This window comes from Rattus rattus, chromosome 17, assembly GCF_011064425.1.
Source record: "Rattus rattus isolate New Zealand chromosome 17, Rrattus_CSIRO_v1, whole genome shotgun sequence".
NCBI classification, from domain to species: domain Eukaryota; kingdom Metazoa; phylum Chordata; class Mammalia; order Rodentia; family Muridae; genus Rattus; species Rattus rattus.
Window position 1 is genome coordinate 42,892,395 of NC_046170.1, and position 26,163 is coordinate 42,918,557.

The 26,163-nt window shown below is 49.9% G+C and overlaps 1 protein-coding gene across 1 annotated transcript in view; it reads right to left on the bottom strand.

Annotated features, from left to right (window-relative positions):
• Nucleotides 1–26,163, bottom strand: part of Fanca (FA complementation group A) — a 56,618-nt gene that overhangs the window by 18,304 nt on the left and 12,151 nt on the right. The window contains exons 8-27 of the mRNA XM_032887323.1: nt 25,096–25,187; nt 24,448–24,481; nt 23,790–23,853; nt 23,150–23,262; nt 22,466–22,542; nt 21,961–22,102; nt 21,534–21,667; nt 17,737–17,847; nt 15,458–15,553; nt 15,317–15,376; nt 13,952–14,040; nt 12,761–12,821; nt 12,630–12,679; nt 8,714–8,790; nt 5,837–5,950; nt 4,711–4,850; nt 3,886–3,956; nt 3,563–3,659; nt 3,243–3,430; nt 1,136–1,232 (exon numbers count right to left, since the gene is read on the bottom strand). Of these exons, the coding sequence (XP_032743214.1) occupies nt 1,136–1,232; nt 3,243–3,430; nt 3,563–3,659; nt 3,886–3,956; nt 4,711–4,850; nt 5,837–5,950; nt 8,714–8,790; nt 12,630–12,679; nt 12,761–12,821; nt 13,952–14,040; nt 15,317–15,376; nt 15,458–15,553; nt 17,737–17,847; nt 21,534–21,667; nt 21,961–22,102; nt 22,466–22,542; nt 23,150–23,262; nt 23,790–23,853; nt 24,448–24,481; nt 25,096–25,187 (1,907 nt within the window). The remainder of the gene's footprint in view (nt 1–1,135; nt 1,233–3,242; nt 3,431–3,562; nt 3,660–3,885; nt 3,957–4,710; nt 4,851–5,836; nt 5,951–8,713; nt 8,791–12,629; nt 12,680–12,760; nt 12,822–13,951; nt 14,041–15,316; nt 15,377–15,457; nt 15,554–17,736; nt 17,848–21,533; nt 21,668–21,960; nt 22,103–22,465; nt 22,543–23,149; nt 23,263–23,789; nt 23,854–24,447; nt 24,482–25,095; nt 25,188–26,163) is intronic.

Here is a 26,163-nt window from a genome sequence, read left to right on the forward strand (position 1 = left end):
ATAGCCCCTTCTCTTCTTTTTGGGTTTTTCATTCATTCATGCATTTATTGAGATCAAATTTCTTTATTCAATTTAGCATGGCCTGAAACTCTAGAGCTGGACAGATGGCTTAATGGTTAGGGTTTCTTGTTGCTGTATTTTCCCTTCCTTCCTTCCTTCCTTCCTTCCTTCCTTCCTTCCTTCCTTCCTTCCATTCCTTCCTTCCTTCCTTCCTTCCTTCCTTCCTTCCTTCCTTCCTTCCTTCCTTCCTTCCTCCCTCCCTCCTTCCCTCCCTTCCTTCTTTCTTTTTTGGAGACAGGGTTTGTCTATGTAGCCCTGGCTATCCTGGAACTTGCTCTGTAGAGCAGGCTGGCCTCTGAGTGCTGGAATTCAAGGTGTGTGACACCTCTCTCAGGTATTGCTACTCTATCATAAAGGCCAGAGTACAGTTCCTAGCATCCACTGGGTGTTCACACCGGCCTGTGACTCCGGCCCACCTCTTCTGGCCTCTGCAGCCATCTGTACTCCCTGCCCTCACACATAATTAAAAATCAATCTTGACAACCACGAATAAACAAAAAACCTAAACTTTCACAACAGCCCCACCCCCACCCCACCCCCGTGCCCCGCTTCCACCTCTTAAATGTTCTCTCTTTTATCAGATGTGAAGCTTACAGTCAGAATCCAGGTTCATACCCGAGAGGTGCTCAGCAAACTTCAGGAAAAGGATGTCTGGGTTAGTAGCTCGGTGGTGGGCACTTGCTTAGTACATGTGTGTGATCCTAGTACTGAAGAACAAAACCCAACCAGCCAAACAGACAGACAGACATACAGACAAGCCTCCCCAAGCAAAAGCACACAGGCATAACTGTGGTTTAAGGGCAAGACTCCTTTTTTAAAGAAAATGAGTTTTTACCTAGTGGATTAACTTACTTGTGCTATAAACACCAGTGTCTACTCAAAGGAGGAGCGAACACTGACAGCTGCTATCTCAGCCCCAACTGAATCCAGGAGACGCAACAGCAGCCCTCAGTGTGAAATACTCCCCAAGCAGACAGACAACCAGACATGTCATGACGCACGTCCTGACGTAAACACAAGAAAGCCACAGAACCCAGAGACCTTCAGATCAAAAGCAGGAATCGGAACCACGTACCTTTTGGATCAGACCTGGAGACAAACAGTTGTGCAAGGAAGCAGAGGGCTGAGCAGAGAACTTGCATAAACAGTAAGAAATTGCTGCCGTGCAGAATCTGCAGTGAAGGAAAAGTAAACCGAGTTCACTGAACCAACTTCAGTACGTTTTGGACTACATGGCCTGAGATCACTCCCTGGTCTGAAGGACTGTTGGACCGCCTTGGTTCCAAGTTCAGTGCCTCCTGAGAGGGAGATGCTGCCTCCAAGCACTCACATCCACAGGGAAGGCGGGGATACCACAGACACACAGCACGGGCGAGCAGAGACACAGCACGGGCGAGCAGAGACACACTTGCTCCATGTGTATGGAGAGCCAGACCCTGGAGGAATGACATGACCCTGCCTGGCTCTCGGCCACTCAGTGAAAGGCACAGCCAGGAAGGTGGCGCAGGTGCCTCCTGCTCAGGTGAGCAGCGCTTGTGGGTTTGTATTTTGCTCTGTGTGTGTAGGAGTCTGAAGTGTTACAGAGAAAACACACTCCGTGTCTCAGGAGACACCAGCCTCTGCTACAGTACAGCGGGGCAGGCTTGGCTAAAGTACAGCTTGGTCCCTCGCAGACACAACCAGCTGCCAGGCTGTGCAGGAGGAAACCGTGACACAGACCAAAGTCAGAACTCAAGGACAGGATGGAAGCAGCAAGAAGGAAAGGGAGACTGAGGCAGGAACAGTACCGAGCCAGTGGCATCACCATCCATGCCTGGGCAGCCTCACACCCATCCCAAGAGTCCATGAGTGTCACAGGGCAGACTGAGGTAGCCCATACCAGGCAACACGAGATAATGTTGCCTGAGATATAAGCCCAGTGACCATGGCATGCCACACATCTGTGAAGTACACATGACACAGGCACGCCACACATCATCTGTGAAGTACACATGACACAGGCACACCAGACATCTGTGAAGTACACATGACACAGGGCACACCACACATCTGTGAAGTACACATGACACAGGCACGTCACACATCATCTGTGAAGTACACATGACACAGGCACGCCACACATCTGTGAAGTACACATGACACAGGCACGTCACACATCATCTGTGAAGTACACATGACACAGGACATGTCACACATCTGTGAAGTACACATGACACAGGCACGTCACACATCATCTGTGAAGTACACATGACACAGGCACGCCACACATCATCTGTGAAGTACACATGACACAGGGCACACCACACATCTGTGAAGTACACATGACACAGGCACGTCACACATCATCTGTGAAGTACACATGACACAGGCACGCCACACATCTGTGAAGTACACATGACACAGGCACGCCACACATCTGTGAAGTACACATGACACAGGCACGCCACACATCTGTGAAGTACACATGATACAGGCATGTTACACATCTGTGAAGTACACATGACACAGGCATGTTACACATCTGTGAAGTACACATGACACAGGCACGCCACACATCATCTGTGAAGTACACATGACACAGGCACGCCACACATCTGTGAAGTACACATGACACAGGGCATGTCACACATCTGTGAAGTACACATGACACAATGTTAGAGCCAACAGGAAACACAGTGCACACTAATCCACTGTTTAGTTTCTGTTTTCTTTTTGAGACAGGGCTTCTCTGTGTAGTCCTGGCTGTCCTGGAACTCACTCTGTAGACCAGGCTGCCTCAGACTCAGATCCACCTGCCTCTGCCTCCCGAGTGCTGGGATTAAAAGCATGCGCTACCAGCATCCAGCTTCACTGCTTCTTACACGTCACTGCCTACGCAGAAGCATTAGAACTTCATATCTGCTCTTCCCACGGGATGGATCTTGAGGAACCCTTGTGTCAGCAGAGGAGGTGACCTATTATTCCCTCATTAGATGGGAGTCAGATTTTCTTCATCTGGAGTTGGACACAGATGTGAGGTGCCACGTGGGGCTGGACTAGAACCCGGGTCCTCTGGAAGAGCAGCCAGTGCTCTAGACACTGAACCATCTCTCCAGCCTATAGCCTCTCGTAATTTATTTGCTGAATATCTGTCAGTTTTTAAGAGGGGAGAACAACTGCTAGGAGACTCGGGAGTGGCTTACTTCATGCAGAAGAGCAGAGAGTCCCTCGTGTGGCAGGTCAGGAGGCTGTTTAAGAAGTCAGGGACACAGAGGCTGCTGGTAGGAGCGAGAACACCTGGATCCACCTCTGGAAGTGTGGACCTGCACTCACCCAGATGGACAGCAAGAGCAGCCAAGCCCAGTACGTGAGGGGCACTCAAGTTTGGACCCTGAAATAAGGACAAAGTTACTGACAGTCTGTCCCCGAGCCAGACGGCCCAAACCTACAGAGCAGCAGCAGTTGGCGTCAGCCTAGGCTCTGCGCAGCCTTGGGAGGTGATCTGCGGGGAGCGGGAGACTACCTGGTGGCGGAGCAGCTGGCACAGCCGAGTGAGCACTGCCGGGAGGAGCATGTGTCCACAAAGGGTCCTCACGAAAAGGACAGCCCAGGGGCTCTGCCTGCAGAGGCAGAGGACAAGTCACGGCCTGGCTAGAGCTCCGTACATTGCTTCCACGACCAGTGAAAGGGCCAGGGCTCTTTCACACAGCGGCCGTTAGATAACCCTCAACACCCACCTTCAATGGCATCCCTATCTACAAGCCCAGCCTCACCATCCTCGGGAACAAAGCTCACTCCGCTTGGCTGTGGTCCCAGCACCCCATGACAGATGCACATCTCCCTCACCTCTCTGGGGGCACAAAGCTACAGGCTGCCATTAGGTTCTGACAGAAGGCTGTGAGTAGGAGATCCACAACCTGGGAGGAGACACATTACTGTCAGGACAGTAGAGTGACATGAAGCAGGCCTATACAGCCAGGACCAGAGCAAAGGCTGCACACAGTTTTCATTTATCTTTGTGTTGTAAGTGTGTGTGTGTGTGGGGGGGGGGGGCGCGCAGAACTGTCAGGAGCCAGTTCTCTGCTACTGCATCATGGGAAACGGAGATCAAATTCAGGCTGTCAGGCTTGCATTCAAATCACAGGACTGAAATCAGTGTACTAGGAACTTGAAGGTGCCTCATGGGAAGATAGGAAAACACTGACTGTACAGGACAGAAAAGTAAACATTATGGGCTCTGGTGCTACAAACAGCTTTTGTCACATGGGCTTCTTTAAAATGCAACAACCAGGTGGTGGAATACACCTATAATCCCAGCGCACCTGTGACCCCAGCACATCTGCAATCCCAGTGCACCTGTGACCCCAGCGCACCTGTGATCCCAGCGCACCTGTAACCTCAGCGCACCTGTGATCCCAGTGCACCTGTGACCCCAGCGCACCTGTGACCCCAGTGCACCTGTAACCCCAGCGCACCTGTAATCCCATACTTGGGATGTAGAGACACAAAGCCTCAGCTACCAAGTGGAATTAAGAACACTTTAGCCCCAAGCAGACAGATGCGGCTGACCAACAGAGGCATGGCCAGTGCTGAGTGCTCAGCATCTCACCACACACCTTTTATATCATCTAAGGAGGGCCACCACTGGGTCCTGAGGCCCCATGGACATACCCCCTGGTCCTGACTCTGGAGTGTGGGCAGAAGGACACTGAGCTGAATCTTTGATCTCCGGAGGCTGACATCATCATCGTTCCTGTGTCCCAGAGCAGCCTTTAGTCTTTCAGAAACCATAGCCACCTGAGCAGATATAACTGCAAACACAGACACAGTTATGTAAGTAAGGCACAAGAAGAATGTGAAGAAACACTGGCATGGCCTCACAGGACACTAGGGAGCACTGGCCACGCTGTCACACCCCAACGAGGAGCCTGCTCTGAATGGAAGGGTAGCCACACTGCAGCAGCCACAGCCTGAGGTGTGACACTCGCACTTGTCTAAGCACAGAGCCTCATAGACCCAAGAGACCGAGGGTCACTGCAAAGGCCTCAGTGACTCACTCACGCATGCCAGCTTCTGTTGCTTTGTCAGAGCTGATCTGACGTCCGTTAGCCTGGTGCTAAGCACTGGACCTCCTCCTAATGTCCACTTTCTCAGCTGGACGTGGTGAATGGGAAGCTGAGGCAGGAAGAACATTGAGCTCCAAAACTTAGGCAAGCCTGGGCTACGCTACAGGAGTCCATATGTACACACAAAGCCACACCGGGCACCATGTTCTGCACAGCAGCCTCGGAGGCTCTGCTCAGACGTCTGGACACCAGGTCTGAAGAGGGTGAAGGAGCTGCAGCCTCACCAGAGCTATGGCAATGAACTAACATTACAGTGCTTCCCGCAAAGCTGTCTTAGCCTCTGTAAAATCAATCCACAGTAAGGCCAAGTTCACTCTGCATAGAAACAGATTTTGGGTTTGGATGTGGGTCCTTACACAGTGAAGGACTCAGGGTGGTTTCATTCCTGGTCACCTTCAGCTATGCGTACGACTGTGTATGCTCTGTGTGGATATGTGCATGTGAGGAATGGTGCTGGAGGCCTCTCTCCAGCCCCCAGCATCGTGACAGTATCCCCATCCCTCCGGTCCTGCCCCGGGTGTGACAGTACAGAGGCCATCATCCCCATCACTCTGAATCCCCTGCTAAATACTGAGCTCCAGGAATGACAAGGCAGCCTCTGTCACTATGATGGCAGCACGCAGGCACCCAGAGCACAAACACTAGCACACTGCCTCGTCCCTGTTTCTTACCACTGTATTGGGTGGGGTCTGTCATTAGAGCTCTGAGCTCCTCCAGTGCTGCTGTGAGCAGTCCCAGGGGCCGTTCAGCACAGTTGGTTTCTGTCCTTTGTTCCGAGGTGGCGTCTGAGCGGGGGAGGGGCATTTTAAAGATGAGGTCAAATGTGAATCACATGCAATGACATTATTATTATTTTTTTTCAATGACATTATTATAAATACAAAAGGCGCACACGCTTGGGGAATGCTGAGCACCACAGCTGTGTACATCAGTTGTGCGCTGTATTGTGTGGGGAGCAGGCAGTCTCTGGGAGGTCTTCTCTTCCAAGATGGTAGATATTACATACAGTATCAAAATTAAAGACATCGAGACAGGAGATGACACTCAAGATGGAACATGTGCCTAGAGCGTTCAAGGCACTGGGCTTAACTCCTAGTCACACACACACACACACACACACACACACACACACACACACACACACACACACACACGCACACACACACACACACAGACAGCAGCCTGAGATGGCTCAGGGGTTCAGAGGGTTTTGCTCTTCTAGGGAGAACTCAGGTCTGAGTCCCAGCAAACACCCTATGGCTCGCAACCATCTGCATCTCCAGCCTCTGGGAATCTGACACCCTCTTCTGGTCTCTGAGGGGACAAATACACACATATATGGGGGCAAAACACCCATATACCGAAAATAAAATAATTTTTAAAATGATAAAAAAATGACTATATAACTGTGACACACACAAACAAAGGGACAGGAGCACGGCCTGGGTAGGATCAGAACCACAGACACATAACGATTTTTCCATTTCCCAAACTTGTCAGGAACATGGCTATGTTCTCTTTATCACAGGATGTGAAGAAACAGAGTCTCGGGCTCACAGCAAGAAGACTGACTCACCAAAGGCACTGGTTCGAACCCGAACACATGCCATTTTAATTACATAAAGGAAAATATACCACGTTTTGAGAGAAAAACAAGAATCAATGAGTTGATTCAGAGGCGACAGGGCCTGTTGTCAACCTTAGATTCCCAGAACCCAAACAGCAGGAGACCCGACTGCTACCAGCTGCCCTCTGACCTCCACACATGTGCTGTGCACCCACAGGCACCCTTCAGCCTCCAGAGCAGGAGGAGTCTCAGAAGATCAAGAGCTCAAAGCCACCAGAGAACCCATGAAGGAGAACAATGCAGGAGGTGTCACAGTATCCAATCTCACTTACACTAGAACCACAGCAGCAACCCAGCATGGCGCTGGCACACGGATAGAGTGTGCTGGAACAGAGGGCTCAGGAGAAACCAGGTCCAAGTACAGAACTGTGCAGCTACGCCCCTCGCCACAGCCACTGACAAAGGTGGCAGAACCAGATACTGGAGAAAGACGTGTTAACAAATGGTGCTGCGGAAACTAGAGCTTTGTATGTAGAAGACAGAGATGTGAACACTGTTCCTCTCATGACTAGAGGATCAGTTAAGGATGGACTGAAGGCTGTAGGACCTGAAACACATGGGAAGACAAGGCACAGGCAAGTCTGAATAGCAGACTCCAGCAGAGTGGGAAGTGAGCGCAAGAGTCGGAAGGCTTGCATCAGCCGAAAGGCCTTTGCAGCGAGCGAAGCAAACAGGTCAGACAATGGGAGGAGCTCTCTGCCAGCTATTCATGTGACAGGAGACTGATATCCAGAGTTAGGAAGAACTCGACTACACAGAGAAAGAGAAACAAGCCAGTCAAGAAACGGGCAAGAGAATTGGACAGACCTAGGAAAACGCATGCGAGCACTCTAGGAAATGTTACTCTGAACAGTGAATGTGCCCTATACACTTCTTTTAAAATTATAAGGGGACGAAGCAGAGAGGGGTGTGAGGAATTAGATCCATATAGGTCAGTGCATTATTACGATATATGAATTCTGTATATGTATGAAACATTGTAACGAAACCTGGTATTTTGTGTAGTTGATACTGATTAATAACAAAAACCGTAAAGAGAGAACGTGTGACTCCGTTGGTGGAGTGCTTACCCAGCGAGCACAAAGCCCTGGGCGCCATGCCAGTGCTATACATAAATCTGGGGAGGGTGGCACAGCCTGTAATCCCAACACTTGGCAGGTGGAGGGGGGCAGGGGGGCTCAGAAGTTCAAGGCCAGTCAAGGATACAAAAGACCCTGTTTAACACATGTACATGAATAATAGTTTAAACTTCGAAGACCAAACTTGAGCACATTGGCACCTTCTCTTGATGTCGCTCTCACTGTTGTCAGGTAGGACATGCCAGTCCCACTTGTCATGGATGTGGGCTCTCTGGTCACAGCTTCCCAGAGTCAACCAGCTCTGTCATTGTTCTCATAGGTACAAGACCCCAGCCCAGGGTCGGATAGATGGCTCGGTGGCTGAGAACTAGCTGCTGAGTTAGATCCCACACAGCGCTCGCCACATCTGTCCTGGAGATCCCACCCCCTCTCCTGGCCTCCGCAGACACTGGGCACACACATGATGCAGACATACAACAGGCAAGAACACACGCACATACAAAGTAAAAACCCCTGCAGCACACTACAAGACAAACTGTCCACTTAGAACATAACTGCTCCTGACTGCAGAATGCTGTGGGCCCTGAACTGTACATGGAGATACAAAATATGGAGCAGGTTGTACACCACGCTTCCTGGAAGGCAGGGATGTGGCTAACTGTCAAGACTTCTAAGACCATAAGCCCATGAGCTCATTGTTTGGTCCCAGGTACCACAGTCAGGAAAAGTCACAGGCCTACCACACTGGGGTGAGAAAAATCTATCCACCGAGGACCGATGCAGGTGACCAGCATGTCACAGAAATGGAAAGTTCAGGAACTGAAGGTGACCGAGAGCCTTACTTTCGGGCTGCTTGTCCCCAGCAGTGGCACAGGCTTGGCGGTAGGCACTGTATAACGACAGGGGAATCTTATCTGCTCTAGATAAAAAGAAAGCAATGTCATCATCAGCTATGATGGGTTCAGGTTCCAAAGCCATCCCAACAGTGTACACTGTATCGTTCTGTGCTTTATCCCTCTTTTCGGTCCTGGGAAGGAACCCACTAGGCAAGCCGTCTACCACAGAGTGCACCCCTAGCCGTTCATTAGAGCCAGAGGAAACAAATCACATCTAGATCTTAGAAATCATTAAAATGTCCAGGGACAGCAGCAGCCTGTGTGACCATCTCTAGATGTCGCTCTTATGATGGCTCTGGTCTGTCGGTCTGGGTTTTGTTCCTTGGAGCACAGCCTCCTGTTTGAGTTTTGCCAGTCTTAGAAGGTAGGGCTGAGGCAGCCTCACGGTTCCACGAGAATGTTTGTGCTGAGCTCTTTTGGTGTGTTTATTTCTCTCGGCCTCCCAGAGCCGCGTGTCTCTCAGTGAGATGTCTCTCTAGGTCCATGCTCCCAATGCCACTGCAAACACAGACAGCCCTGGTTCCTATCAACACTTCGATGACAAACACTGTTGTGAGGAAAGCTTGGATAGGAGCAGGAGTGTAGCTCAGTGGTAGAGCCCTTGCCCGGTGCATGTAGGGCCCTGGGTTCTATTCCCAAGAAGAAGAAGAAGAAGAAGAAGGAGGAGGGGAGGAGGAGGAGGAGGAGGAGGAGGAGGAGGAGGAGGGGGGAGAAGGGGAGGAGAAGGAGGAGGAGAAGAAGGAGGAGGAGGAGAAGGAGGAGGAGGAGGGAGGAGGAGGAGGAGGAGAAGGGAGGAGGAGGAGAAGGAGGGAGGAGGAGGAGGAGGAGGAGGAGAGAAGGAGGAGGAGGAGGAGGAGGAGGAGGAGGAGGAGGAGAAGGAGGAGGAGGAGGAGGAGGAGAGGAGGAGGAGGGAGGAGGAGAAGGGAGGAGGAGGAGAGGAGGAGGAGGAGGAGAAGAAGAAGAAGGAGGAGAAGAAGAAGAAGAAGAGAAGGAGAAGAAGAAGAAGAAGAAGAAGAAGAAGAAGAAGAAGAAGAAGAAGAAGAAGAAGAAGAAGAAGAAGAAGAAGAAGAAGAAGAAGAAGAAGAAGAAGAAGAAGAAGAAGAAGAAGAAGAAGAAGAAGAAGAAGAAGAAGAAGAAGAAGAAGAAGAAGAAGAAGAAGAAGAAGAAGAAGAAGAAGACGACGACAAAAAACTAGATGAAATACAATTTTTTTGGTTGTTTTGTTTTGATGAGAAAATGTCTCACGATGTGACCCTGGCTGATCTGGAACTTGTTATAAAGATCAACCTATCCTCAAACTCACAGACATGGGCCTGTCTCTACTTCCTGCTTCCATAAAAAAAAAAAAAAAAAGAATGAAAGGCCCTGACTAAACTAACAATCATTTACAAAACTGGGTCCACTGCCAGTGTCCATGGCTGCAGGTCAGCAGACCAATGTTGTACACACACTCTGCTACACTCTCAGTACAGCAGGCTCTTTGCCTCGACAAACAGTTCCGGCAAACAGAAAGATGTTGCCCACTTCATTTTATAAGACACCAAAAGCAGTCAAGGTCCAGGCGAGGACAAGAGACACGGGCATTAAATGGAGTCAGACATGGCGGTCTGTGCCTGAAATCATAGTCCTTAGGGGACAGATGTAGGGAGGCTAGCCTGAGCTACCCAGTAAGACCTGCCTCAAAACAAACAAATAAAACCAGGTGTGGTGTGGACACATGTACTCTGTGCCTGGGAGATGGAGCAGGAGAATTGGGAATTCTGGGTCAACCTTAGCTACATAGCAAGTTCAAGTGTGGGCTACATGAGGCTGTCTCAAAAGGCAGCAACACATGGATGCTGTGGTGATTTGAATATGCTTGACCCAGGGGGAGTGGCGCTGTGAGGAGGTGTGGCCTTGCCAGAGGAAGCGTGTCACTGTGGGAGCGGGCCTTGAGGTCCTGTGCTCCAACTCCACCCAGTGCAGATGAGAGTCAGTCCCTTTCTGGCTGCCGTTGGATCAAGATGGAGAATTCTCAGCTCCTCCAGCTCCATGTCTGCCTGCACACTGCCATGTTCCCACCATGATGATGATGATGGACTGAACCTCTGAGTCTGCAAGCCAGTCCCGGATAAATGTTTGTCTTTATAAGAGCTGCCTTGGTCATGGTGTCTCTGCACAGCAGTAACACCCTAATTAAGATGGATGGCTTGTGAGTTTGCTTTTTAAAAGCAGAACTCTATACATCTGAATGATACCCTTCCAACAGTGGAAATGCTAATGTTTCTGTTTTTTTCAAGTTTACTATATGGCCAACTGAAGTCAAAAGTCAGGGATGATATTTAGTTCGATGTTTTAAGTTTCGCCTTACTTTTCTGTGTATTTGAATTCCTTTTTATTAAATTTAAACTTGTTAGTTGACAAATTCACACATGCACATAATGTACTCTGGCTATTCCACCCCCCACCTCTCCACCTCCCCCTTCCCTCATGTACAGTTCTTCCTCCTGTTCACATCTATTTGTATAGTTTTGTGACCCACTGACATTAATGAGGGGTGACATGGATTGGTTTCGTTCCGTTGGAGCCTCATGGGCTCAGCAGTGGGTGCACAGCTCAGGGCAATGTTTCTCCCTCTTCCGGAAACTAAATAAGCAGTGCTTCAGCAGCAAGGAATGTGCTCTACGACGCCCTCTGACTGATTAAAGATGGGGCCTGTCTTATGTGAGCTGCTGCTGGCAGCCACCCGTGGACGGTGGTGACCGCCATGGTGTCCAGAGAGTAACGGCTGGCACTTCCCAGCCCTTTACCTCTCTGTGGCTCTTCATCGCTAAGGCTCGGGAAACACTGTGGGAGGGAGGACTGCAGTGTGGGGGCACGTGCTTTACCCCAGCACTCAGGAGGCAGTGGGGTGGGGGCGGGGGATTCTGAATTCCAGAGCTACCGAGTGACACCCTATTTCAAATAAGCAAATAAATAAAAATAATGACAAATATAAAAACAAATAAGAGTCTCAGGGAGGCTTTAGGGGTGGGTTCTCTCCTTCCACCATTTTGTCCTGGGGACTGGACTCTCGTCCCGAGTGGCAGCAAGAGCCTCTCTTCACTGAGACACCTCAGTAGCCTAAGAAACAGTCTTACTCTAAAATATAAAAAATAATTTTTACTTTCCAGGCTCTGTACCCTTTCTGTATTCTTGTGAGTCCATTAATTACACCCTAAGTCTCGATGAAAACTAGAGGTAGCTTCTCACATCCCTCAGAAGACCTTTCAGACATGAAGCAGTTGGCTGCTGGAGAGGCCATCTTGTGGGCAGGCCAGATGAGGCTGCATCCTCTGCACATAACCAGAGGTCGCTCCTGCGTCTCTGAATGGCCTGGGGGCCTTCCAGGTTTCTATTCCTTCTTCTAGATCCACCTTTTGCCATGACTGATGGAGCCACGGGCTCTAGCTCCCAGACCGACCACCTAAAACCAGTGAGGAACGAGGGGAAGGAGCTACAGGTGGAACAGCCTGTATTTGTTAAAGTTCATGACCTGTTCATTTGGAGTCAATATCTGAAGTATAAAACACATATGTGGTAAACTTTCCCTACAAAAGTACTGAAATTCTTTGTCCCATTAAAACCCATTGGAGAAGCTGGGTGTGGTGGTGCCTGCCTTTAATCCCAGCGTTCTGGAGGCAGAGGCAGGTGGATCTCTGAGTTTTAGGCTAGCCTGGTCTACAAATCGAGTCCAGGACAGCCAGGGCTACCCAGAGAAACCCTGTCTCGAAAAACCAAAACCCAACTACCCAACCACACAACCACACAACCCACTGGAAAAATTAAAACAACAATGAAAACCACCGGACATGGAGCTGTCCCCGTGGAAGTTCCTGCTTACCTCTTCAGGGTCTCTATGAAGGCCACCTGCGAGTCAGGAACCTCCGGGAGCTGTGAGGAGAGCAAGCCTGTGAGTAAGGGCAGGGAATGGACCGGACAGCCCAGCCGTGGCGGGAGCTACGATGCACTCACCACTCTTGGTGCGAGCAGCGCAGGGAGGAAGTGCGACAGGTAGTAGGGCCTCCTGAAGATACTGTGGCACAGAAAGGCAGACACCATGATGAACGCAGGAGAAAGGCTTCTCCCTCCGGGCAGCTCACATCCCTAAGATTTCCTCTCTGTTTTGACTCATTTCATTCTGTAGCCCTGTTGGCCTCAAACGCACTAACGTGACATAATCCTGAGTTCCTGCTCTGCCCGCCCCCATGTGTCAGGCACTGAGGTTACACGTGGGTGCCCCCAGGCCTGGACAGGCCCTGACACTGATCATGTGGGGTTTGTTTTGTTTTGTTGATCTCAACATCTCAGCACTGCAAGCTGGCCTGAAACTCAGAGATCCTCCCGCCTCTGCCTCTGAAATGCTGGGACTAAAGGCGTGTGCTACTACACCTGGGCTTCATCATGTTTTTAAGGTTTTCTGTCTTCGATGTTCTAAGGCCATGAGGGTTGTGATGGGGCGGCCATGAGGGTTGTGATGGGGTGGCCATGAGGGTTGTGATGGGGCGGCCATGAGGGTTGTGATGGGGCCACCATGAGCTTTCTCTTGGAGGTGGTGAGTTAGGCTCAGGTCACCAACACTGACAGCAATCACAATAGAGGTTCACAATGAATTCATTAAATTCCCCAGGCTGTGTCCACACTGGTCACCTCAGAAGCGCCGAGTGAAAAATCTGTTGCTAACCTGTGGGTCAATGATCCTTTATTCCCACATGGCTTCACACAGGTGCCATCTATTGCCCTACTTGAATGGCGAGGGTACCAAGTGCTGTTGCAGAAGTGGACACAGGCCTGATGTGGAGGCACATGCCTTTAATCTTAGCACCCAGGAGACAGAGGCAGGCAGTGAGTTCGAAGCCAGCCTTTTCTACATAGAGTTGCAGACCAGAATTAGACATAGACATGCCCTCACTCTATGCCACCTCAGACCTCATCCTTGACACAGGATCCACACCGCCCTGTCTCCCAGGATAGAATATGATCTTCCATCCCCATGTGATCCTGAGACCAAAAGGGGACCAACTTCAAGACTCCCAGTATAGTAGTGTAGCTGACAGGTGCTCCCCCACATCTGAACATGCTATAGTCTGCAGGTGCTCCAGCAGGTGCCCCCCCACATCTGAACATGCTGTAGCCGGCAGATGCTTCCCATCAGCCTGTTCTTACCTGGCCTCCAGGACAGGCATAGGGATCTTCCCTGTTTGTTCAAACACCATGATGGCCTTCTTAACATCCTGGACTGCCTGGCTCTCACGCTAGTTCCATACAAGGAGGGAGAGAGAAAGAAAGAAGATTCGAAACCGAGTTAAACAAGCAGAAAAACCTGTCACCAACTTGTTCCTGTTGCCCTGAGTTCTACACTTTGTAAGGGGAAAGGGTGAGACAGGTACTGCACTCGCTTAAGCCTCTGCTTCTCTCTCTCTCTCTCTCTCTCTCTCTCTCTCTCTCTCTCTCTCTCTCTCTCTCTCTCTCTCTCTCCCACCCCCTCCTTTTCTTTCTGTCTCTCTCTCCCTCCCCTGCTGCTCTTCCAGGGGAGAAGGTGGAAGTCTTCCACATGGGTGGGCCAGAACAGAGGTTTAACTTCGAGACTGAAAAGATTACTAAATGTCAAAGCTAGGAATGGCAGCAAATAATCCCAGTACCCAGGAGGCTGAGGAGGTTAGAGCCAGTCTGGGCTACACCACCTTGTCATAAAGAAAACGGGGATGAGAGGAACAGAGGCAAAATGGCTCAGTGGGTCACAGTTCCACACAGGCCCGGGAAACCTGAATCAGAACTCTCAGATCCTCACGAAAGAGAAAACGCCCCACACAAAGCTATCCTCTGGGGGTTGGGGATTTAGCTCAGTGGTAGAGCGTTTGCCTAACAAGTGCAAGGCCCTGGGTTCGGTCCCCAGCTACGAGAAAAAAAAAAAGCTGTCCTCTGACCTCCACATGTGCACACATGTGGCCCCTCCCTCTGACATATTTTATGAAAATTAAAATTGGGCCAAGCAGGAAGGTCCAGGAGGCAAGTGTTTGCTACCCAGCAGCTGTTCAGTCTCAGGATCTACAAGGTGAGAAGGAGAACCAATTCCGGTGAGTTCTGGTCACCAGATAAGGCTGGTCAGCAGGAGCTCATGCTTTTAGTCCCAGCACTCTGGAGGCAGAGGCAGGCAGATCTTGGAGTTTGAGGCCAGCCTGGTCTACAGAGTGTGTTCCAGGTCAAGCCACACTACACAAAGAGACCTTGTGTTGGAAGAAAAGAAAAATTAAAAAGTAGATAAATAAAATAAAACTAAACTAAAAATATGAAAACTAAAGAATTCGGAAGAGTGTTCACTGAAGCACAGGCCTGTCTTTGGACACGGCCACTGTCCTCTGCTAGTGTTGTCAAACAAAGACTCGGAGAGACAGCTCAAATGAAACACTTTCAGGAAAACAGCCCACCCGGCTTCACTAGAGATGAACCAAGTAGAGGATGTTGAGGGCCAAAATACTCAGTGGCAAGGGAACCAAAGGCCATGGGCCAACCAAAAGCAATGTTCATTACCTCAGCAATGTCCCCGGTGGATGACAAATCCTCGTAGAGTCCTACATTCTCCAGGGAAACCTTCAGAGGGTCAAAAAACATGTGAATCAAAGATGGGCACTGGGAGTTTCTAGGCAAGGCTAGGGCAGGGGCCAGACTTGCCTTGAGGTCAGCAAGCCTTGTCTTGGCCAAGGAGATGTAGTCTGTGAGGAGGGAGTGGTACTTGCTTGGCACCAGGGGTGGGTGGAAAATGTGCACCTACGAGAGAGCACAGCACAGCAGTGTCAGGAGGGCATGGCGCGTCTCACTGGGACCTGTGTGGTACAGGCTAATGGGATGCAGTGTTGACCGTAAGAGATGGTCCCCAGCAGGCGTGAGATGGGTAACTACTGAAATCAACTCACAAGGGCTTGGTCATAAAGATGTACATCCTAAGTCCCAGCACACAGGAGGTAGTGGAAAAGGATGTCAAGTTCAAGGCCAGCCTAGTCTACATAGCAAGCTCTAGGCTAGCCAGAGGGATAGAGTGTTACTGTATTAAAAAAAAAAAAAGGGTTGGGATTTAGCTCAGTGGTAGAGCGCTTGCCTAGGGAAGCATAAAGCCCTGGGTTCGGGTCCCCAGCTCCGAAAAAAAGAATCAAAAAAAAAAAAAAAAAAAAAAAAAAAACCAACAAGAGAAGGCTGCCCTTGCTTCTTGGGAGAAAATTAAGCTATCTGTACTGTAGCTGGTTCTGAGTGGGAGGGAAAGCAACAGTGTGGAGCTCTGTGGACAGCCCAGCAGCTCCACACCATGGGCCCTGGAGCCTAGAGACGACACAGCAGGGGCACAGTCAGGGTCCATGCTGGGTCAGGCCTGGATTATATACCATGCTTCACAGTTTTGCCTGAGTTTGTAGGCGCTCAAGGCAGGATACGTCAAGATGCTGGTGTGTCTGTGTGTGTGTTCACAGAGTGTTGGTCACAGCTCTATTATCTATACCGGCACCTGACGGTCTTAAGAATGGTTAGCTTGGGGGTTGGGGGATTTAGCTCAGTGGTAGAGCGCTTGCCTAGGAAGCGCAAGGCCCTGGGTTAGGTCCCCAGCTCGAAAAAAAAGAACCAAAAAAAAAAAAAAAAGAATGGTTAGCTTGGCCACAACAATGGTGTACACGAAGACAGGGTCCAGACTTGGGGCAAGGAGACAGGATCAGTTCTAGTTTCCCATGATGACTGAAATCTGTCCATTTGCTCACATATCCCTGTTCTCTTTGTAATGAAAATTTAGCAAAAACAGAGCATCAGAGTTTCAGGTACCCAGCCCCAAAACAAGTGTGGGCACGGGTTCAGCTAACAAAAAGAAAAGTGACACCGCCATGCCTTCCTTCCTCGTTTGAGATGGTTTCACTTCTCACAATGGATTTGATTCCTGGGGTCCTGAGGTCTCACACCCAGGCCTTGAGTGGCCGAGACCATATAGCACCGTGTCCAGCTTCAGACCCTTTGGGAGTCTGAGACAGCATCTCGCTGTGGAGGCCTGCTAGACAGCGCTTATGATCCTCCAACTTCGCCTCTGAATGTTGGGACTACAGCACTGTGCCACTATTTCCAGCTTCAAGATTTGTTTCTCTTCTTATCTTGAGACACTGCCTCACGAAGTAGTCCAGGCTGTCCCAAAACGCCCGTGCAGAGCAGACCTCTCTCACACTTTTGATTCTGCCTCTGCCTCCCAAATGCTGGGATTCAAAGTGTCCGTCATCACTGACTTGTTACAGATATTCCAACAGTAGACTTATAGAAACCCCTCTTATTAAAAAAAGAAAACAAAAACTTCTAGAAGACATGACCATTGTAAATTTGGGGGTATCTCTATGAAGTGTTTTTTTGTAAGTTTAGCACGTATGGATGTTTTAATATGTATGGTGGTCTGTGTGCGTGTCTGCCCATCGTGTGTGTGCCTGGTGTCTGCAAACGCCAGAAGAGAGCATTAGATTCCCGGGGAACTGAAGTTACAGACAGCTGTCAGCTGTGAGCCACCATGTGAGTGCCGGGAATTGAACCCGGGTCCTTGGGAAGGACAAATTGCTGAGCCACCTCTCTAGGACGTAGAACTTGAACACATAAAACCGTATCATCTTATTAAGGCAAATATAGCCTCTCCTACATTCACTGACCTCCCAGTCACTCCCCCTCCCCGGCATCTTCCCAGACCCCGCCTGGACCTGCTCATCCTGCTGAGAGCCTACACTTTGTTACACACTGGTGGAATTCATTCTCTTCCCGGGCTGGGGGTGTGGGCGCTCCCAGGTGTCTGTGCAGACTCACTGTACTTCAGTGCCAGGCATTGCCCGAACTGTCTGGAGAAGGGCAGAAACAGCCCTGGTGCATCGTGACCCATGGGAGGCTGGGGTGACCCTTATAGATGGGACACCACCAGCCTTAAGGTGCAGCTGTTGGCTCCTTACCTGCATGTGCCGAGGGGCTTCCCAGGGCACGAGGTCAGACAGGAATTTGAAGAGGAAGACCAGTGTCTTCTTGCTGCAGCTATGGTAGCCATGTGAGCTTCCAAAGGACTCCTGGAGAGAGGGAGGGAGGGAGGGAGGGAAGGGGGAGGGAGGAAGGGAGGGAGAGAGAGAGAGAGAGAGAGAATGGATATGAGAATGAGCCTTGACTGTGTGCTGTGCTGGCCAACAAGAGCTCAGCAGCTATGTCTGCCCAGACACAAAGCTGCTGCTGAAGAAACAGAAGTGACTTTGGCTCAGAGACTTTGACATGTGCCAGGGATGAGGCGAGTTCGTTAAAGAAGTCACATGGCCGTGCAATTAGTATCTCTGGACGGGATGCGGTCAGACCTGTAATTCCAATACTCAGAGGGCTGAGGCAGGAGGAATGCTACCAGGGTGCACGGTGAGTTCCAGGCCAGACTGGACGAAACATGAAACCCTGTCTCAAGGCCATGAAGACAAAATGAGGGTGCAGATACATCTTAGTTAGTGGAGTGTCTCTCTAGTGTGCACAATGTCCCGTGTTTAATTCCCAGCAACTTCTAAAAAACAGGTGTGGTTAAACAAACAAACCAAAAGCCTGTATCCCAGCACTCTGGAAATGGAGACGAATGGACTGAGGATAAAAGTTTATCCTCGGAGATGGAGAGATGGCTCAGTGGTTAAGAGCACTGACTGCTCTTCCAGAGGTCCTGAGTTCAATTCCCAGCAACCACATGGTGGCTCACAACCATCTGTAATGGGATCCGATGCCCTCTTCTGGTGTGTCTGAAGACAGCTTCAATATATATAGTCTAAGGCCAGTCCGGGCTACATGAGACCCCGTCTTAGAAACAGTAACATAACAAACAATAGTAGAATGAGATTCTGTGAATATCAGGAACACAGAGGCTTAACAAATATGTCCTTTTTCAGCTCGATACTCTCTTGAATGTATATTTAGTCCTGTCTCCAAACTTATCAAAACCAGAAATGTCATTCCATGGTAGGCAGCCAAGGAAAAAGGTCCAAATGGCTGCCCTCTGACTCCAACCAAAGACACTGAAGTCATAGACCTAGGGTCAAGCCTGAGGCAGCCGACAAGGCTAAGGCATGCGGGGAGAAATTAATCATAACGGAGTTTGTCATACATGAACGTGCACATGTGGGAACTGCCCAACCCACCCCTAAACCCAAACCTCTGCTACGCTGGCCATGGGAGATGGGCAGTGGACATTTGAGACCAAACACTGAGCTACAGGAGAACTGAGGCTTTGCAGTGGTTTTGTGGGAGCGGACATTTTGCCAAGATGAGACAATTCTCTTGCATGTTAGACTAAACTAAAACACCATTCGGCCAGGCAGGGGTGATGTACAGCTAATCCCAGCAGGCAGGCAGAACCCTGAGGTTGAGGCCAGCCTGGTCTACAGAGTGAGTTCCAGGATCACCAGGGCTACACTGAGATACCTTGTTTCAAAAGAAAACAAAACCCAAACCAAACAAACAAACAAAAAACCCCAAAAGAGAATTGTTGACAATGACCTGCTAGCCTCTGAGGTCAGAGGCACCAACTGTCTGCTAAATACAAGGAAAGCAGTTAAATACGCCTACAGCATGCAGACAGACAGACAGACATTAAATATCATTTTAAAATATCACAGTGAGGCTCAGCCAGAGCATGACAAATACAGAGGCGAATGCTAGCAGCAAACCATTGAACTGAGAATGGCATCCCCGTTGGAGGAATTAGAGAAAAGATTGAAGGAGCTGAAGGGGCTCGAGACCCCATAAGAACAATACCAACCAACCAGAGTTCCCAGGGACTAAACCACTACCCAAAGAGTACACATGGACGGACCCATGGCTCCAGATACATGTGTAGCAGAGGATGGCCTTGTTGGGCACCAATGGGAGGAGAAGCCCTTGGTCCTGCCAAGGCTGGCCCCCCCAGTATAGGGGAATGTCAGAGTGGGTAGGCGGGAATGGGTGGGTGGATGGGTGGATGGGTGGGAGAACAGCCTTATATAAGGGGAGGGGATGGGATAGGGGGATTATGGACAGGAAACCGGGAAAGAGACTAACATTTGAAATGTAAATAAAAAACAGCAAAAAAAAAAATTACAGTGTACACATATACATGCAGAAGCAGAAAAAACACCCCTACACACAACATAATTAAATTACTTTTTAAACTAAATAAAATTCCATCGATTACATTTAGAAGACTATCACATGATACAACACTGCTGAGGTAAACTAGCAACCATCTAATCTAAATTAGTTGGCTTTGTTGGGTTTTTATTTTATGTTGTACTGTACTTGTGTATGAGTGTGACAAGTTCTCACTCCTGGCTAACATGGAATTCACTATGTAACCTCAAACTCAAGTGATCTACACACTTCTGCCATCTATGTGGAAAATAAATTGTTCATAGGTTCCATGTTTAATTTTGTCGGCAGCATTTGCTGGGCTAGCGGACCTGAACTTCTGGGGGTCGTGTCACTGGCTCCTACCTCACTGTACGAGTGCGGGACGAGAGGTGCACGCCACCGTGGAGGAGCGTGGTGCTGTTTTGACTTAAGTTGGCTTCGGGGCTTTTGAATGTGGGGCCCTCGTGCTTGCACGACACGTGTTTTACCCACTGAACCTTCCACCAGCCCTAAATTATGTCCTGATGAAGTTGATTTTAAAAGTTAAATAAGAAGGAACAGCTGGATAGGTGTCTCAGAAGTTAGGAGCACTGGCTGCTCTTCCAGGGGACACAGGTTCAATTCTCAGCAACCACATGGTGGCTCCAGGGAATCCAAAGCCCTCTTCTGGCCTCATGGGTACCAAGCACACGCAGGTAGGTACACACACACACACACACACACACACACACACACACACACACACAGAAATAAAAGTATAAAGTGGAACATGGGAACATGGTGGCATACATCTTTAATCCCAGCACTCAGGGCAAGTGGATTTCTGATTTTGAGGCCAGCTTTGTCTACATGGTGAGCTCCAGACTAGCCAAAGCTAGATCGTGAGACCCTGTCTCAAAATTACCGTTATTATTATTAAAATAAAAAACGGTTAATTTAGGACTGGCAAGATGTCTTAGCAGTTAAAAGTGTTGACCTTACAACCTTACATCCTGAGTTTGATTCCTGGAACCCATAATGCACACACACACACACACACACACACACACACACACACACACACACACACACGCACACTCACACACACACACACACACACACACACACACACTTGCACACACACATGCACACACACACACACACCGGCTTAACCTGTATTCACACCAGCTGGCCAAGGATCTCCCTGCAGACGTCACCTTGGGAGCACAGACTCCACAGGCCTGGGATGACCTTGCGAGGTGAGTCCATGACTCTCGGGCACAGGAGCACAGCACAGACCAAGACACAACTGCAGCCGAAAGCAAAAGATGGACCCATAAGCAGGGTCCTTGCAAGGACGAGGCATTGCCTCAGAACCTTCAGGAAGGAGGAGCAGCGCACTCGACAGGAAGAAGGAGCTCCTGATCGCTGGACAGTTTCCCGTCTTGGTCAGTCAGAAAAGGAGACTCCACCCAACGGGCACCCCGAGGACGCAGATCTAAGTTGTGAGCTGAGCACCGCAGACAGCTTCTGGAAACACGTCAGCATCCGCCCTGGCTGCGCTTGCTACACCGACCTCCTGTCCCAGCAGCGCCCAGCCCCAGACGAAGCCCTCGGTCTGTCGGATCACACGCTTCCCAGAACTCACCTTGAACCAATCTGCGTAGGACGGGAATACGTAGGGGCCTTCCAGAGTAGCCTGGCGCACAATCAGGAAGGCAGTGACCATGCTGTCCAGGTGGTAGCTCTCAAAGGCCCGGGCCATCAAAGAGGCCACCCAATCTGTGAGATTAGGACATAGTCAGTGGCAGGTGAGGGCAGGTCCCTCACAGAACCAGAGCTTTGCAGGTGACTGGGTATCTGAGCCCAGCTCTCGCATGCAAAAGTCACCTCATGCTGGATACAAGCTGCCTCAGACTCCATCAACAGACGTGCACACAAACAGGGTTCTATTAAGTTCACAGCGAGTGACGGACATCAGTCATGTGCCCTGCCTCTACTGTGTGGGACGCAATTCACATCTGCATGCAAATCGCACATGCTCGATGGCAGGACAGGGCTCCCCGAACACGAACCTTTAACCAGCTGCTGTGCCTCAGAAAAGCAGACAACCAGTGTAGACACACAGGACAGCACGCGTTGCCAGTTAACCTCCTGCAGCTCCAGAACTTCCTGCAAACGGCCAACTGACTCTTCTGGACCCAGTGTCACAAAAACCTGGAACAACAGCCCCAGCTCCTTTTAAAACCAAGTACAGCTACCATAGCCAGACAGGGACCAGCTCTTCTGCTCTGTCCAGCCCATCCACTCCAACACCAGAGAAGTGCAGGCTCCATGACGAACCTCAACGGTGCCCACCATATTTCCCGTCTGCAGGGGTCAGCAGTGGCTGGAAGGATTCTCACTCTGAGAAGGAAAGGTTCTGCCCAATGGCAAGTTCAGTCTCCTGATCCTGACAAGGACACTGGTCTTGCTGGAGACGCCTGAATCTTCTCACACCCGGAGTGCCCACAGGAGCCAGTCTGATCCGGTCTTACACCTGAAAGCTCGCTGCACAGAGCAGACCAACCCCACACTCACCCTGCAGTACAGATCCGTGAGCAGATGGGGTGTCTGTGCAAAGCTCCACTCTTTCTGCATTTGAATGGCGTCAGACACTGGGGAGGAAGAATGAAAAACCTCAAGTCAATGTTTATTAAAACAAAACAAAACAACTACCAACCAAACAAAATACCCTGCTTTTTTTTTTTTAAAGATTTATTTATTTATTATATATGAGTACACTGTCGCTGTCTTCAGACACATCAGAAGAGGGCATCGGATCCCATTACAGATGGTTGTGAGCCACCATGTGGTTGCTGGGACTTGAACTCAGGACCTCTGGGAGAGCAGTCAGTGCTCTTAACCGCTGAGCCATCTCTCCAGCCCAATACCATGTTTCTTTAAGAGCTTCGTGTCAATTGTTTTCATTTTTTTCAAGTGCTGTTGAGACAACCATTTCCTTTTGTTAACTAGGTCATTCCTCAGAGTCAGAGGGATGCTGGTTCCAGACAACAAGGATGCCAAACTCTGGGACAGTGTCATGATCTCAAGGGGTCTTAAAGCATTCCATTGCACCCCCAGGTCTCGGTGCTCGAGAGCCTGCAGAGGACAGAGCCACAAACCTACCCAAGGGCCAGATTATCTCTGTTGAGAGTTCCACCTAAAGTAGAGGGGAAGAGACCCCCAAACTGGGTAGACTGTGGTCATGGCGCGGTGGCCTACCTTTCAGCACGGGCTTGTGAGTCAGAATCTGAGTTAGCGCGTGACTGAGGAAGCTCTTCAGAGAATCGGCTGCTATCATACCACAGCACGTACGTCCAGAGTACACAGTGATCCTGCAAACAGAGAGGAGGCACTGTCCTTGGCCTGGGTCGTGGCTAAGAACCAATGTGGCTCCTGCTCCTTCGGGCACTTTCTCTACCAGGCCACGAGGCCGCAGGTGCCGAGTGAATCACGGGACATGTGGCTTCATCAAGAGAGAAGTGAGACATCTGAGGGAGCCGAAAGTCTAGAAGCAGGCGGGAGACTCGACACACTAGGAACGTTGCGGTTGCACACCACAGCTGAAGACAGCCGCTTAGGACGGAGGTCACACACACGTGACAGAAAAGTAGAACTGAAGACCATTGCGGTCCCACACCCTAGAAATCTGGAGGCTGAATAGGATTCTACAATAAGAAAGAGCTCTCACCCCACCTCAGAAAAGGCTGGACAGACCTCCTGGTGCTTTAGCAACAATCTTCCCCGAAGTCAGCAACCAGCAGAGAGCGCCCAGCCAGTTACGGCTCCCACCCACCCAGGTGTGAAGATTCCATCTTCCTAGTGAAGCCTTGCACGAGAACAGCAGGTCTCCCAGACATACCAGCCACTCACGGCCTGGTGATCCAAAGTCGTCTGCGAATCAGCATCCAGGGTATCGAGTGAAACTGAGGACAGAACACAGGGCGGAAGAACAAGGTCAGCCCTATGAGGGCCCTGTCCTGCGTCACCCCGAGCACTCTCAGACACAAGGCCTCTGCAGATCCAGAGTCTCCTTGGACAACACCAGGTCTGCCAGGACATCTAAGTCCCGTCGGGGCACTGGGGTCTATCTGCAAGCTGGAAAGGTAAGGAGACTCGCAGAACTGTGAATGCTGTACTGAGCTGGTGATGTGTTATCACTCCAGGCATTCTGTGGGGGTAGGGACTGAATGTGCAAGGTTAGTGTTCTGCCTGTCTTTAATCCCAGCACTCGGGAGGCTGAGGTAGGCAGATCTCTTGAGTTCAAGGTCAGCCTGGTCTACAGAGTGAGTTCCAGGACAGCCAGGGTGCTCTTCAGATGACCAGGGTTCAAGTCCTGGCACCTGCTTGGCAACTTATAACTGTCTTAAATCTACATATAGGGGAGGCAACACAGATATATGTGTGTGTGTGTGTGTGTGTGTGTGTGTGTGTGTGTGTGTGTGTGTGTATGAATCTGCTAGAACCAGCAGTAAGGAAATGAGTCATTTATATCCTGAGGCCCAGGGCAAGCAACTTACAAGCCAGCATTCTCTGCAGAACATCAGCAGCGACCTGTCACAGAACACAAATCCAGTCAGTAACTCCCAAGCAGGCACAATGCTGACCATGCACACAACGCCCTGCTATGCTGAGGCAAAAGAAGAAACCGCCTCACCCTTGGGAGCTTTCTCACTTCCTTAATAAATCCATGTGAGAGAGGGGTGGGGAGAGAGAGAGAGAGAGAGAGAGAGAGAGAGAGAGAGAGAGAGAGAGAGAGACAGACAGACAGACAGACAGACAGACAGACAGACAGACAGAAGGTGTGAAGAAGGGTGGACGTAGGCAGACTTCTAGGCAGATTAACTTTAGAGAGAGCTAAGCCTTTGGTTTGGTCCCTAGCCCATCATAAACTCGGGAGTGGTTGGTAGTGTGAGGTTATGATCCCAACACTTAGGAGGTGGAATCAAGATTAGAAATTCTAGGTCAAGCCATGCATGGTGGTGCACGTCTTTAATCCCAGCACTAGGGAGGCAGAGGCAGGTGGATTTCTAAGTTCGAGGCCAGCCTGGTCTACTGAGTGAGTTACAAGACAGCCTGGGCTACACAGAGAGACAAAGAAAAAAGAAAAAGAAATTCAAGCTCACCCTTGCCTACGTGAGACTGTCTTCTTTCCTTCCCCTTCCTACCTGAGGCATCTTTTCAACCTTTTCAGACTCTACGAGTCTTCTTGGATCTGAGCTCCCCTGAAATCCCCATGAAATTAACAGTTGCACAAGACCTGAAAGATAAAATATTCAGAGTAATTCAAATGCACTATGGTCTCCAAGCAGCCATGGTTCACGCTGACCCGGCTCAAGGGAGTCCACGTGGGCACAGACCTCATGGGCAGCGCACTTAGCCCTCAGTGAACTCCTCTGCCTGCCAATGCCCGCCCAACTGAGACACAAGCATTTACCCAACTACTCAGAGAAGTCATGTTTATGGTAAAGACTTCTGAGAGTTAATTTCTACTTTACGCTCTTTTGCTTGCTTGCTTTGAAACTCCTGTGTCAGCTTCAATCTCAGTCCAGCAACCCAGTCAGGGTGGCTAGGATTATATCTACACCACCACCCAAAGGAAACACCACATTCTGAGGAATAAGAAAAACACACTGATTCATAATTTTATATTTGGTGCGTCTGAGAGAGACTTACTATGTAGGCTTGGCTGGCCTGGAGATTCCTATACGGACAAGGGTGGCCTCGAATTCATAGACATCTGCCTGCCTCTGCTTCTGGAGTGCGGGACTAAAGGAGTGAGCCGCACATCTGACCAATCCACAACTGGCCCAGTCATGATTTAAAAGATCAGAGTAAGGAAGCCTGGAACTGAGGTTTCCTATCTTACCTTTGACTGAAAATTTTACTCGTCTGGAGCAGATCACCGGAAATATAAGCAGTTCACACCACTGGAAGAACATCTTTGCAAACTAAGAAACATACCAACTTGCCAGGCATGATGGTTAAACGACTGTAATCCCAGCTTTGGGGAGACTGAGGCAAGGTTGCCATGAATGTGAACGGCCAGCCTGGGTTACAGAGTAGAGAAGACCAACTGTGGTGGACACAGCAATCCCAGCATTGAAGAGAAGCAGAGGCAGGCAGATGTGTTGAGTTTTGGTCTAGCCTGTTCTGTATTACAAGTTCCAGGCCAGCTAGAGCTACAAGGTAAGACCGGCTCAAAATCAAGACAGAGAAACCTGCGAGCTGCCTGG